This window comes from Sitophilus oryzae, unplaced genomic scaffold, assembly GCF_002938485.1.
Source record: "Sitophilus oryzae breed Bouriz unplaced genomic scaffold, Soryzae_2.0 scaffold_179_pilon_pilon, whole genome shotgun sequence".
NCBI classification, from domain to species: domain Eukaryota; kingdom Metazoa; phylum Arthropoda; class Insecta; order Coleoptera; family Curculionidae; genus Sitophilus; species Sitophilus oryzae.
Genome location: NW_022146501.1, coordinates 3429730 through 3443563, shown reverse-complemented (window position 1 = coordinate 3443563; position 13834 = coordinate 3429730). Strand labels below are relative to the sequence as shown.

At 30.5% G+C, this 13834-nt stretch overlaps 2 protein-coding genes across 2 annotated transcripts in view; one reads left to right on the top strand and one right to left on the bottom strand.

The window, feature by feature from the left end:
- The first annotated feature begins 583 nt into the window (after positions 1–583).
- LOC115882896 (myosin light chain alkali-like) lies at positions 584–11047 on the top strand. Its single transcript, XM_030901152.1, has 6 exons — positions 584–662; positions 3045–3075; positions 7477–7614; positions 8198–8368; positions 9381–9467; positions 10905–11047. The coding sequence occupies exons 1-6, from the start codon at positions 660–662 to the stop codon at positions 10955–10957; spliced, it is 483 nt and encodes a 160-aa protein (XP_030757012.1). The 5' UTR covers positions 584–659; the 3' UTR covers positions 10958–11047.
- Positions 11048–12967: 1920 nt separating this feature from the next.
- LOC115882681 overlaps positions 12968–13834 on the bottom strand; it is a 22167-nt gene continuing 21300 nt past the window's right edge. The window contains exon 8 of the mRNA XM_030900873.1: positions 12968–13267. Within this exon, the coding sequence (XP_030756733.1) occupies positions 13044–13267 (224 nt within the window). The 3' untranslated portion in view covers positions 12968–13043. The remainder of the gene's footprint in view (positions 13268–13834) is intronic.

The following is a 13834-nucleotide window of genomic DNA, read 5'->3' as shown; positions in this document are numbered from 1 at the left end:
GAGGAAACAGTGTCCTGTTAAAAAAACCGTGACAATCCGAAGAATGTTCTTACTGAAATCAAGAAAAATCTTTAACTTTTCTCAGTCGTCTCGTCTAAGACCGTTTGATGATTCCCTTTCCAGGTTATGGTTGGAGTTTTCCAGAATCTTGAGATCTGCTTCAAGTTGGTTTCCACTTGGGAAGCAAAACGGTTCTGGTACATGCAGTAGTGTTCGTTCTTCTTCTAGCTCTTCTCGTTTGCTTTTTCATTACCCTCTATCCCTTGTTGGGCTCCCCCAGAGATTCTTATATGAAACACCCTGTATGCTGTATGTAAAAATATATGAATATTATAATATTTTAAGGTGAAAAGTATTTTAAGGTGAAAAATAATATTGAAAATTATTTTAAAAAATGCCCGGTTTTTAACGTTGAAATCTAAACAAAAATCAAAAGTTTTACCGTTTGCTCTAGTCAAGATGTTTAGTTGCGGACACGTTTTTGGCTTATTTTTCTTTACCGTCGATTGCGTCCAATCAAAATCGGCATGTTAATGATGTCAGATATTCTTACGTTAAATTTAAATTGGGCCCTCGTCTATATAAAGCATCCTATCGACGATACCAGAGCTCTCATTAAAGGTTGCGGTGTACCGGTGTGATTAGTTTTACCTGCCAAAATGGTAAGTACAAGTACGTTGCACAATCTTAATTTTAAAAAATTATTGGTTCCTAAAACTATAACTTGTTTCAAGAATAATACATTAATATACAGGGTCGCTGTTATGTATGGAAACGGTCGATTATTAGGTAAAATATAGAAGGTACCGCAAAAAGTTAAATACAAAAGTTATAGGATTTTTAAATATCTATTAGCGAGTAATAAATTTAAGTATACAGGGTCGGTCATAAAGTCGTGGCACATAATAGTTTCATTTTTTTAAACAGAACCCCCTGTATAATAATAATAATAATAATAATAATAATAAAGACTTTATTGCGAAATTTAAAAAAATCACAAAAGGCGAAGTTGAAGCTTAGCTTCCTAACTTAACCGTAATTAGTAGACATAATTAATATATATTATATAAAAATATTATAATAAATCAATAATAATTATAATAGAAAACTAAAGGGAAGAATAACATAGTTTGGTTTGGTTTGGAAAGAATATACCGAAAATCAATTAATTAAATATTTATACATGAAACATGAAATAATTGATAAGTATTTATATATGGTAGATACACAAAGAGAATAATTCTATGAGTAAAAAAAAGGCAACCAATAATTAATCCCGTATTATAGATAATTATACAGAAAGTAATTAACAAGTAAGTACATTAAGTAGATAAATAAATAAATCAAAACAAACTAAAATGGCGGCATGACGGGAGATTATAAGATCTGAACATTTAAATTGAAGAATTAAATATTAACTATCGTATAGAACTTTTAAATTTCAAATAAGAGTTAATTTTAAGATTTACAGAAATTCTATTATAAAGAATACATGCCTGATAACTGAATGATCTCTCATACAGAGTTGTGCGATGTATAGGGGAGCGATATTAAACTTGTGACGCAAGTCCAATGAATGTTCATCATACCTAAATTTAATTTTATCAAACAAATAACATGGACTTTTATTATTGATTATCTTATAAATTAGTAAGTATGAATGAAATTTTCTTCTCCCAGCCATGTTAGAGCCAACCAATTTCCGCCATTTTATTTGTGATACCTGTATCATATTTTTCATACTGCCTATCAAACGGATACAACAGTTTGTGTAGTCGTTGAATGCGTTTAACATCATGATCTAAAATACACGGTCCATATAGTGAGTCACAATAGGTAAATTGTGAAAGAACTAAGGTGTCACATAATTTCTTTTTGAGATTAGGATTTAAGATGTAACGTTGATTGTAGATCAGTTTTAAATTTATGAAGGCCTTTTTTATACATTTGTTAATATGTTCAGTAAACCTTAAGTGAGTATCCATAATCACACCAAGGTTCCCTGCAGATTTACAGATTTAATCTTACAGATTGTGTACTTGATGAGAGATAAATCTCTCATCAAGTTTCAATGCGCGACACTCAAGCCCAAGAAACTTTAATATTGCTAATAAGAGTTGATGATTCAACTTATCAAAAGCCCTCGAGTAATCCAAGAGAACCAAACCAGTGAGGTCACCCCGATCAGCAGCCTCCAGAATATCATCCGTTACCTTGAGTAATGCTGTTGTACAACTGTGGTTTTTCCGAAATCCCGACTGAATCGGAGGCAAGAGACTATGTTTATTTATGTATTCTCTCAGCTGCATACTTCAATTCTTCCTTCAATTCTAAGCAAAAATCGAAATACACACAATGTACCTCAAACCAACCGTTTCCGAGTTATTGACTTTTGAAAATATCACTTAAACACTTTGATTTAATTAATTTCGATATGTTCAGTTTCATTTAACGATGCCATTCTGCCGAAACTGTGATACTGTTGTAATGGGGTTTGAAATGCCTATTAGCTACTAGTAAATTTATAAATATACAAGGTCGGTCATAAAGTTGTGGAAAATCAACCTTTATTTTTTTAAACGAAACCCCCTGTATATTATTGCATATTTCAATTCTTTCGTCAATTTTAAGCAATAATCGTAATACATAATGTACATAAATTGAAGAATTGAAATGTTAAAAGAAGATTTTGTCATTTCCAGACTTGATGTAATCTCATTTTATACATCTATAAATGCTAACATAAGAACTAATGTCAAATATTATTAAGTATTACAGTTTCGACAGAATGGCATCGTTAAATAAAACTGAACATATCGAAATTAATTAAATCAAATTGTTTAAGTGATATTTTCAAAAGTCAATATCTCGGAAATGGTTGGTTTGAGGTACATTGTGTGTATTTTGATTTTTGCTTAGAATTGAAGAAAGAATTGAAATATCACTATAACTCAGATAAGCCCAAGAAATCTGCAAAAATTTAAATCAAATTCAAATGTGTCAAGTAATTTGTTGTTAAATTATTGATAAATTTTATTTTTCAGGGTGACAAGTTAAAACCATCTGAAATGGAAAGTAAGTATTTTTGCTAAATATAATTGTTTGAATAATTAAAAAATAAGAGATGTTAAGTCCCCAAACATACTAAACAGTTAAACAACAAAGGTTAAAGTTAGATAATAGGATACAGAACATTTCTATTTTCTGCCATAATACTATAGTCTGTCTAACGAGAGAGTACAAGGCAGTGACAGTTGCTGTTTGCCACCACGATTTAAAAGTAAATTTTCTTTTTTTCTAACAACTTTTAGATTCTGTCTAATCCAGGGTTGCCACCTTTTGTATTTAAAAAACAGGGACAGCACTGGTGCAACCATTTTTCCTAAATGTAAAATTTGCTGTGCCCTGTGTAGTGATGTAAAATTTCCAGAAATATATTTTCGGAAATATTTGCTGAAACATTGGAAATATATGGAAATATTGTAGATTAGAAAAACTGAAATATTTATTTATAAAAATCATAACAAAACAACGCAAAACACAAAATGAATTACACTTCAAATTAAAAAATAAATTAAGGTTAAATTTGTACAAAAAAATATTTTTGACACACTAGTTGAACAAGAGGCGTCTTCATCGCTGTCAACAGCATCACACTCAATAACATCTTCTTGCTAGTCTACTTCCTCAAAATTTTCAATAGTATCGGAAATAAAAATTGATCTATTGCCGTTTCCTATTTTCTTCAGCAAGTTTTCATTGTGGGATATATAGAGTAACTTAGCGGCTCTGTCATTAGTAAGCCTGTTTTTCTTTTTTGAATGAATATGACTATAAACGCTAAAACTGCGTTCCGTGGCAGCCGAAAATGCTGGCATCATCAAAATTCGTGAAGCTACTTGTGATAATGAAGATGAAGAACACAGTCCTTTCCACCAGGAGACTGGGTTATCAAAACTACTTTTCCATATGTAGTTATTTCCAAATAACTTGCCACTTCTACAACGGTAATCTGCTGTTTCATCTATTATTTCGTGCTCCTTTATATTGAGTTTATTTTTTGACATATTAAGTATGCATTCTATGGCAGAAAGAATTTGGGTTTCATCAAGTTCAGAACCTTGTGATTTTGGATTTAGTAATTCTGCAGGATAATGAATGGGTTTAATAGGAAATTTTTATCTTTTGTCAACAAACTCCAACAATTCGGATTTTTCTTTGTCGTCAAGTGAGGATAATACAAGATTATTCTGAATTACCCTTCTAATATCACAAAATGCTTTTACAGCTAAATGAATGTCGATCAGGGATTCCCCTAGGCTACGACCTACGACCTCGGGACTTCACCGTAGAAATGCGAGGTTGCAAATAAGTAGGTTAATCCTCAAACTCGATATATTCACCATATTATATGTTTGTAAAACTGTTCTATAGTAAGTTTAATGTTTATAGGGTTACAAAATATGAAAGATATATTAATAAACATCGGGTTAGAATCGTTAATGACAAGTATTTTTAAAAATATTTCCAATATTCCCAATATTTCCAATATTTCCGAGACACGTTTGGAGATTTCCAATATTTCCATTTCCATGGAGATATTTCCGTTGGAAATATTTCCATTTACAACACTAGCCCTGTGTTTATTTTTTTATCTATAATTTTTATATTCTTTTTGGCAAATTTCCATTATGTTTCCTTTAATGGAAGTTTCTATTATCGAATATTTATTAAACAGGTTATCAATATACAGGGTGTCTCAGATTTTAATCGGGAAAATTTAAAGACGATAGAACTTGCAAAAATAAAACAAAAAGTTCATATTAACTTGTAAGATTTAAAGCTTCCTTTTCGAGATACAGGGTACAATTAGAATTAGCGATGGGAACTATCGAATGAATTAGACTATCGAATGGTTAATGAATGAATGATTTCAACTATCGAATGGTTTTATTCGAATAAAATCATTCATTCATTTGTATACTAAAGCATATGTTACAACCTCGCCGTGCGACTAAATGGTTATCGTTGAGCCAGGACTATCGAATGCTTTTGATAAATGAAATTTAGTATTCGTTTGATTTTTGTATGCGTCAGTGCATTATTAGTTCTTCCAAATTTTTATAACTTCACCGTATAAATACTGTGCTATTTTTGCGTTTACTAAAATAGTTAAAATACTAAAATAGTAGTTATTTTTTAATTTTATTTATTGACGATTGTGTGCATGTGCAGGTGGTCAAAATTTTTCCGAAAAGTTGTGTGGTTTTCCGTAGTCCGATCTTTCAATTATTTAATTTTATATGGTATATGGTCTATTTTTTAATGGGAAATTTTGAGAAGTAGCAATTTTTAAGAGAGATGAGATGAACTTAAATTAATTTTAAAAGTACATATTTGTATTTTAGATGTTTTAATAATATGAATTAGTTGAACTTAATAATCATATTAAAGTAATGTGGTTAAGTAAATGGTTATCGAACTCAAACTATGGGGTGAGAAAATTAAAATGAAAGTTTTACACGTGCCAATTTAAAAAAAAAGTAACGATGTTTGTATTTTGTTTATGCTAATTCTCTTACATGTAGTTTTTTGCGAAGAAATATTTCATTTATTTTTTAAAGTAAATGCCAGTAAAAGTAATATAATTAATTAATATAATTTTTAAATAGAGATATAAAGCACCTAATATAAATAATTTTGATTTCTAATTTTTTATTTATATTTTCGTTCCATTACACTGCATGCTTAGAAAATTAATAAATGTTTATATTTCATGATTTTAAAATTTGTTGTTAATATAACAAATTAGTTCTGTAATTATTATTATTTAACAAACCAACGTTGCCAAAAAATTTAAAGACTATATTATTTTTAAATAGGATCTAATATAAATAATTTTGACATCTAATTTGTTGTTTATATTTTGCTACTACTTAAAAAAATATTGATATTAAATCATTTTAAATTTTGTTGTTAATAGGTATAACAAATTATTACTGTTATTATTATTTATTAAACCAGTCTTTGCTTAAAAACATTAAAAATCACTTTCATGTTCTTACATCCAAAATAACAAGTATTATTGCAGTGTAACAACAGAATATTAATAAAAAAAAATGCAGAATATATAGACATACTATCCCTAACTAACTAAAGCCAAACAATAATATTCTTTGCTAATATCAACTAATGCCAAAATATGGCAACAGCGCCCTTCATAATGTATTTTCTGTGTAAATACTAGCACCTCAATAAAAAAAATAATGTGTCCTTATCTATATCTGACTCCGCAAAAAATCAAAGATGCCGGCTTCTTTCATAGCATTGCCACCGACTGCTGTCGGGTTTCTCGGAAAGAAACCTACGTCGCCGGGCGACAACTAAAATTCAGTTAATATTTTATTATAATCGATCCTGACGAATAAATGAATTTCATAAATGAATGAATTGTATAAATGAATGGTTTTTGCTGCCGAATTACTAGAATACAATATTTCAAGGCAGATGACGGATCTATTCGATAATTTTTATTCGAATAGTTTTCAACGAATGTTTTCTTACTAACTATCGAATTATTCGAATGAATTGCAACTATCGAATGTTTCGATAGTATTCATTCGATAGTTCCCACTACTAATTAGAAGTACCAATTATAATATTAATTAACAATTAGAATTCAATTTTTTTCGCAAGAAGTAAGCAAGATAGACAAAAAAGTCAGGAGACAAAAAACTAATATTTTTAATTACTAAATCCAAAAATAATATTAAACTTCTAAAAAAGCAGTGGCGTGCCTATTTTTCCCTTTAAAATAATTTAACAGTGATGCCCCACCGCCGCCCCTGGCCATTAAACTTAAATCTAATTGCATCAAATTAAGACCCATAGTAAGTATTATAAACGGGTCAAGTTATATCAAAATCGATTAAATAGTTTTTCAAATATCTTAATTTTTTTTTCTTTTTTAAGTAACTTTAACACCCTGTATCTCGAAAAGAATGCTTTAAATCTTACAAGTTGATATGAACTTTTTGTTTTATTTTTGCAAGTTCTATCGTCTATTAAATTTTCCCGATTAAAATCTGAGACACCCTGTATACTTCTTTTAATTCTAAAATTTCTACGATTTAATTAATTCGTGGAAAAGAACTGTTTTTAAGTTCAAGAAATTAATAAACATGTGTTTTTATTAATAACTTTTACAGTTTTATTGTTTCATAAAAATGTGGCTATTAAACAAATAAATATCGGGACATTAGAGCCTTGAGTGGGGACGTGGGCCTTTTCGATCAAAATCGGGACTGTTCCGACAAAATCGGGAAGGGTGGCAACGCTGCGCTGGTCTCATCCTTCGCTGAATTGACTATTTTGAAGATCTCCGCAAAAATGTGAAGCTTTCAAATTGGCATTTACTGCTCCCATGAACTAAATAGTTCTTTAGTGACAATTTTTTTCTAATTTTGTGATATCTAGGCTTGGATTTTGCTATGGAAGTGTATGGAGGCAAAGAAAAAATTATCGACGCCAAAGATCTGGGTATGGTAGCAAGAGCCATGAACTGCAATCCTAGTTTAGAAACTTTAGAAAAATTGGGAGCCACAAAAAAGGCAGGTAAGCAACAACTGCTGGAGATTTCATAGTACTAAAGTTTTGAAAATATTTTTACTTACAACCATAAAATAATAAATATAAGAAGTGTCAACTCAATGTTAAATCTTGGAAACAGTGTGACTGCTTGGGTAACTAATTTTTAGACATGGCGGCTGTGACATTTGACATGACAATTCCAATGTTATTAAATATATTTCCGTTTCCGGTTTTTAATGGCGGACTCCCCATTAGGTTTAAATTAGGTTTAATATACTTTTTACTCTGTCTAGTAGTAAATAATACAGCAAAATTACTCAAAAATATTTATTTGAAATTCAGAACAACGTAAATATGTATCAATATCAAATATTTAAATAATATCAGAGATGCTGTGTTAAAGTGAGTTAGTAAAGTAACAGTGCATTGACTTACAGAAACTTGAAAATAAATAAATGTTTTCATAGTATCATGGGCGTAAAACTAAATAACTGGAAGCAGGAAAAAGACAACATAAACCCAAAGATATACTTTCTCTAACGATATACTTTTAAAATAAACAAAATGATAGTATTTTATCTGATATCAATAAACTGTATGATTCTAGGAGAGAAGAAAATGAAGATCGAAGATGTAGTTCCAGTTATAATTGAACTGAAGAAAAACAAGAAAGATGAAGGCTGTTATGAAGATTTTGTTGAATGTCTGAAGTTGTATGACAAAGCAGACGATGGACACATGGGCGCTGGTGATCTACCGCACATGTTACTATCTTTAGGTAATTTTTTTAGAATGAGTAGGAGGGGGGTTAATCACTGCGACCTTACAGATCTATTGTGTCCCCCTTTCTTGAGTTATAACTCATCATACAGTTCCAGGGCTTTGACAAAAGCCAGTATCTGGGACGATTTTATAGAGGGTAGTTCTCCATCTCCAATATCAGTCGTACCAAAGTTCATGGCACGAATGGTTGTCGTCTCGGCGCACTCAGTGATGAGGTGTACTGGTGTTTACCCATTTTCCCCACAGAATCTGCATTCGCCGTTTCTTCTTAGTTTCAATCTACTGAGGTGTTCATTGAGGAGACAGTGTCCTGTTGAAAACCCAGTGACAATACGAAGATTGCTCTTACTTAAACCCAGGAACTTCTTTGAGTGTCTTAGACCTTTGCAAGATTCTCATTCCAGGTTGCGGATGAAATCTTCCAAGTTCTTGAGTTCCGCCTTGAGTTGATTACCAAAAAAAAAAGAAAGCAGAACGGTTCTGGTCCAGTTAGTGGAGTGTTCGCTCCTTTTCTAGCTAGATCGTTTGCTTTTAAATTGCCTTCTATCGCTTGGTGAGCAGGCACCCAGAGTAGGAGGACTTTATTTTCTTTGCCTAATTTATTCAGCTTCTCTATGCATTCTTTTACCAATTTCGAATTGATTGATACTGAGTTGATCGCTTCTAACGCTGCTTGACTATCAGATAAGATGGCTATTTCTTGTTTCCGATAGTTCCTATCTAAGATAAGTTGTATCCTATCTTGATAAGTTGTCTTTCGATAGCGTAGATTTCTGCCTGTAGGATGCTAGGGTAAGTGCCCATTGGTTCGGAGTATTTAGTTCTCGACCCAAACACTCCGATCCCTGTTCTCGTATTGGTTTTGGAAGCATCAATATACCAAGTTATGGTATATTATCTTTAGGTAATTAAAAAATTACAAAATTATTAGTATTTAGATCACTGTAATTTTTTTTTGTATTTTATTTGAAAGTGTTGATACAACTGAATAATTCTTTTTTCTTAAGCTGAGAAACTTACTGATGCTGAAGTAGATGAACTCTTTGAAGACTGCCTAGATGAGGAAGACGATGAAGGAATGATCTTATATGATCGTAAGTAGCCACTAATACACATTACTAGTAGTTAGTAGTAATAATTTGTTTAATTTAAAAATACATCCTGTATATTTTACCTGAATCAGTGCACAATGTAATTGTCAAATGGTATTAATACCATTTTTTACCTATGACCTATAGTAATCGCAAAACAATTTCCGATGTAGGCGATCAACTTTGATTGACAAGCGATGGCGACAGCGCTGCCAGATTGTGATAGATTTATGAGATGAATCTTTATTTATTTTTTTATTATTTTTATTTATTATTTATTTGTTCTATAGCTTGTCTTACTTATTAGATACATATTGGCAAAAACTAGTCCATTATGAAGAGTATTCTAAGCGTTATTATATGGATTATTTATTTATTTATTGATGGACATTACAAGACCATAAGTGGTAATAACAAGTAAGAGGATGCCATTAATGCACAAACTAATAATCACAAAATTTACTAATAACTAACGTAGAAATAACTTTGAAAGTGGTATAATGTGCTGAGCAATCAAACTTGCTTCTCTGATTGCAGTCAAGGATAATAAAGGGCCTTTATTGTCAAAGTTCTCGTTCAAAATATTTTATCAGGAAAGCTACAAGCTTTTGCTTCGACTGTTTAAATGCTTCTGCACATGTTCAACACACAATTTCGTTGAAAATTTAGTTCTTAAAAGAACTGTTTGTGCTTAAAAGTACAATTTTTAGAAGAAGACTATGAAAATTTACAAAAAAATGAGAATTACTCACAGAGATTCAACAACAATACGATATTATACAAAACAATGGCCGACATTATGATAATTGTCAAACAATATACGACAACGTTGCTGAAGACGACGCAATGTGACCAACATAGCGATAATAAAATTCGGTTTAAACAAATTTTTGCAGCTTTAATCTAATTAAAATATCTGTTACAATCATATGCTCTATAAAGTAAAATGAAGAGCTGCGGGTTATCTTAAATTATACAACAAATTTAAACATTTTTGCCAAAATTTCATTTAGTCAGGTTTATAGACTTTAGTGTCAGTTTCGATATGATTGATGACGTGCATCGGAAAATGTTTTGCGACTACCGTATCTATTCAAGTTTTTGTAGAAATGCATTTACTTATAATTTAGACGTCTTTTATCAATATATCCATGGAATATTGACATTTTAGATTAAAATTATTAGTGTATTTCCACAAAAACGTAAATATTTCAAAAACGGTAAGATTAAAATGAGACAACTTTAATAAAAAAAACAACCTTAATCAAATTTACCTTTATTTTAACCCGTAGAAACTAAATATGTAATAAATTACAGGGTATATACCATTTAAAAAATACAACTTTGATATTTTTTATTTATTTGGGACACTCTGTCCCTTTTTTTCTTTTTAACCTATAGTATTTTATTTAATAAAAAATATTTTTATTAATTTTTCAGCATTCCTACGGAGAATGTGTGAACTAGATCCACCACTTAAGAAAAAGAAGTAAAAAATGTTCAATTTGCTTTACATTATTTCATTGTATATTTATTTTAAAAAACATAAAACCATTAATGGAGTATCTTGTGACATTTATTTTTAGCCCCTTAACAGAACAAGATATGTATAGTAAAAGTACGTAGTAATTATAGTCTAATTATTCATTTCGTAAAGCCAATACGAGTATTACTACTGCCGCGAAACCGTCCCATTACACACTAAAAATAATATAATATAATATGAAAATGTTTTTTTAGATAATCTACATCTACTTTTTTAGTACTTAACAAAGTACTAAAAATATAATATATAGTACTGAACCAAAAAAATTGGTTTTCTTGGCTTGTTCGTGTATATCAGTCACATATGTCACATTGACTAATTCATTTTCAGGAAAATCTGTATCTATTATCTCTACCATTTATACTTTTTACAATAAATTAAACTAAAATTGTTTTATTCTTAACATTATTAATGTCTCACGATGTACCGTTTGTGCCGGGGGATCATAGTTTCATAGTTGTCGATTTTCGAAAGAAATCAATACATGTATATTATTTCGTATATTTTTCATTTTATTGATTTTATGGAAAACACTGTTCATTAAAATGTTGTATCCTATGTTATAGGGATTGTTTCTCTTTACAATTTCCTGTCTCACAATGTACCGTTTGTGTCCGGGGAAGGGTTCATAGTTTCATAGTTGTCGATTTTGAGAAAGAAATCAGTACATGTATATTATTTCGAATATTTTTCATTTTATTGATTTTATGGAAAGCACTGTTCATTATAATGTTGTACCCTATGTTATAGGGCTTGTTTCTCTCTACAATTTCCTGCCTCACAATGTACCGTTTGTGTCCGGGAAGGGTTCATAGTTTCACAGTTGTCGATTTTTGAAAGAAATCAGTACATGTATATTATTTCGTATATTTTTCATTTTATTGATTTTATGAAAACCACTGCTCATTAAAATGTTGTATCCTAAGTTATAGGGCTTGTTTCTCTCTACAATTTCCTGTCTCACAATGTACCGTTTGTGTCCGGGAAGGGTTCATAGTTTCATAGTTGTCGATTTTTGAAAGAAATCAGTACATGTATATTATTTCGAATATTTTTTATTTTATTGATTTTATGGAAAGCACTGTTCATTAAAATGTTGTATCCTATTTTATAGGGCTTGTTTCTCTCTACAATTTTCTGTCTCATAATGTACCCTTTGTGTCCGGGAAGGGTTCATAGTTTCATAGTTGTCGATTTTTGAAAGAAATCAGTACATGTATATTATTTCGTATATTCTTCATTTTATTGATTTTATGGAAAGCACTGTTCATTAAAATGTTGTATCCTATTTTATAGGGCTTGTTTCTTTCTACAATTTCCTGTCTCACAATGTACCGTTTGTGTCCGGGAAGGGTTCATAGTTTCATAGTTGTCGATTTTTGAAAGAAATCAGTACATGTATATTATTTCGAATATTTCTCATTTTATTGATTTTATGGAAAGCACTATTTATTAAAATGTTGTATTCTATGTTTTAGGGCTTGTTTCTCTCTACAATTTCCTGTCTCATAATGTACCCTTTGTGTCCCGGGAAGGATTCATAGTTTCATAGTTGTCGATTTTCGAAAGAAATCAGTACATGTATATTATTTCGAATATTTCTCATTTTATTGATTTTATGGAAAGCACTATTTATTAAAATGTTGTATCCTATGTTTTAGGGCTTGCTTCTCTCTACAATTTCCTGTCTCACAATGTACCGTTTGTGTCCAGGAAGTCCTATCCTCGCTGTTAATGTATCATTTAATCTACCCTTGCGGTTAAAGTACTATTTTATCTACTATTTTTGATAGATATAAGGCAATTTTAACAGTTGAAAAATGTTTTTTTATGATCACATTTCAAGTTATTTGAATAAAAACCAAAAGTATACTTTTCAAATTATATTAAATTACACACTTCTGTAAAAAAAATTCTAAAACAATAAAAACAAACGAAACACTAAAAATTAACACCCTTACACGACAAAACACTTTATTCTTCGAATCAGACTGAGGTACAATATTTACACGACAAACACGAAACACCTTTCGCTACCTGTTACCCTCCTTGACGTTGGTGAGCAACTTCTCCAAATCCTCGATGGTGAACTCGATAGGAATCATCCTTCTTCTATCTCTGGGATCGGGGATTTGGACTGTTACCAGATCCTTCTTATTCTGACGATTGTCCAGAGCCCGGTTGTAGATGCTCTGCCATAGTTTGTAGCGGTCCCTGGTATTCGTACTTTCGAGAATCTTTAGGAAATGGGTCTTGTCTAGATAAAGAAATTTAATTAAAACCAACAAAATCGAAAAATAAAAGTTTGACTGTCTTCTAGAGTAAAAATATACCGTGTGTTTTTTGCAAGTGGACTCTATAACTTTTTATTTTTTCAGATAAAAAAAACGGGATTTCAGTATATGACATAATTGTTTTACTTACGATATTGTTTTACTTCATTTGATAGAAAATGTCATTCCACATAGAATGACATATCATATGTCAACTTTTGACATTTTAAATTTTAATATAGAAGTGTTATGGCCATAAATGTAACGGCAATTTGACTCCTATACCTAGAAATACCTAGTGTGTGGTACCAAATTATTCGTAAAAAATGATTTTTCCAAATATGCTAATGAGCCACCCTCGCTCCATTTGAAAAAATTGAGATATGATTAAAAATTATATGACACGAAAAACATTCGATGATCAAATCTATTTTTCGAAGGCTCCGTGATTAAAAATTACAGTTTTTAAAACAGCCATGGCATTCTAGATTAAAATTAAAATACGATTTTTTTCAGCGAGAATGTCAAAAGTTGACATATTTGTGATATGT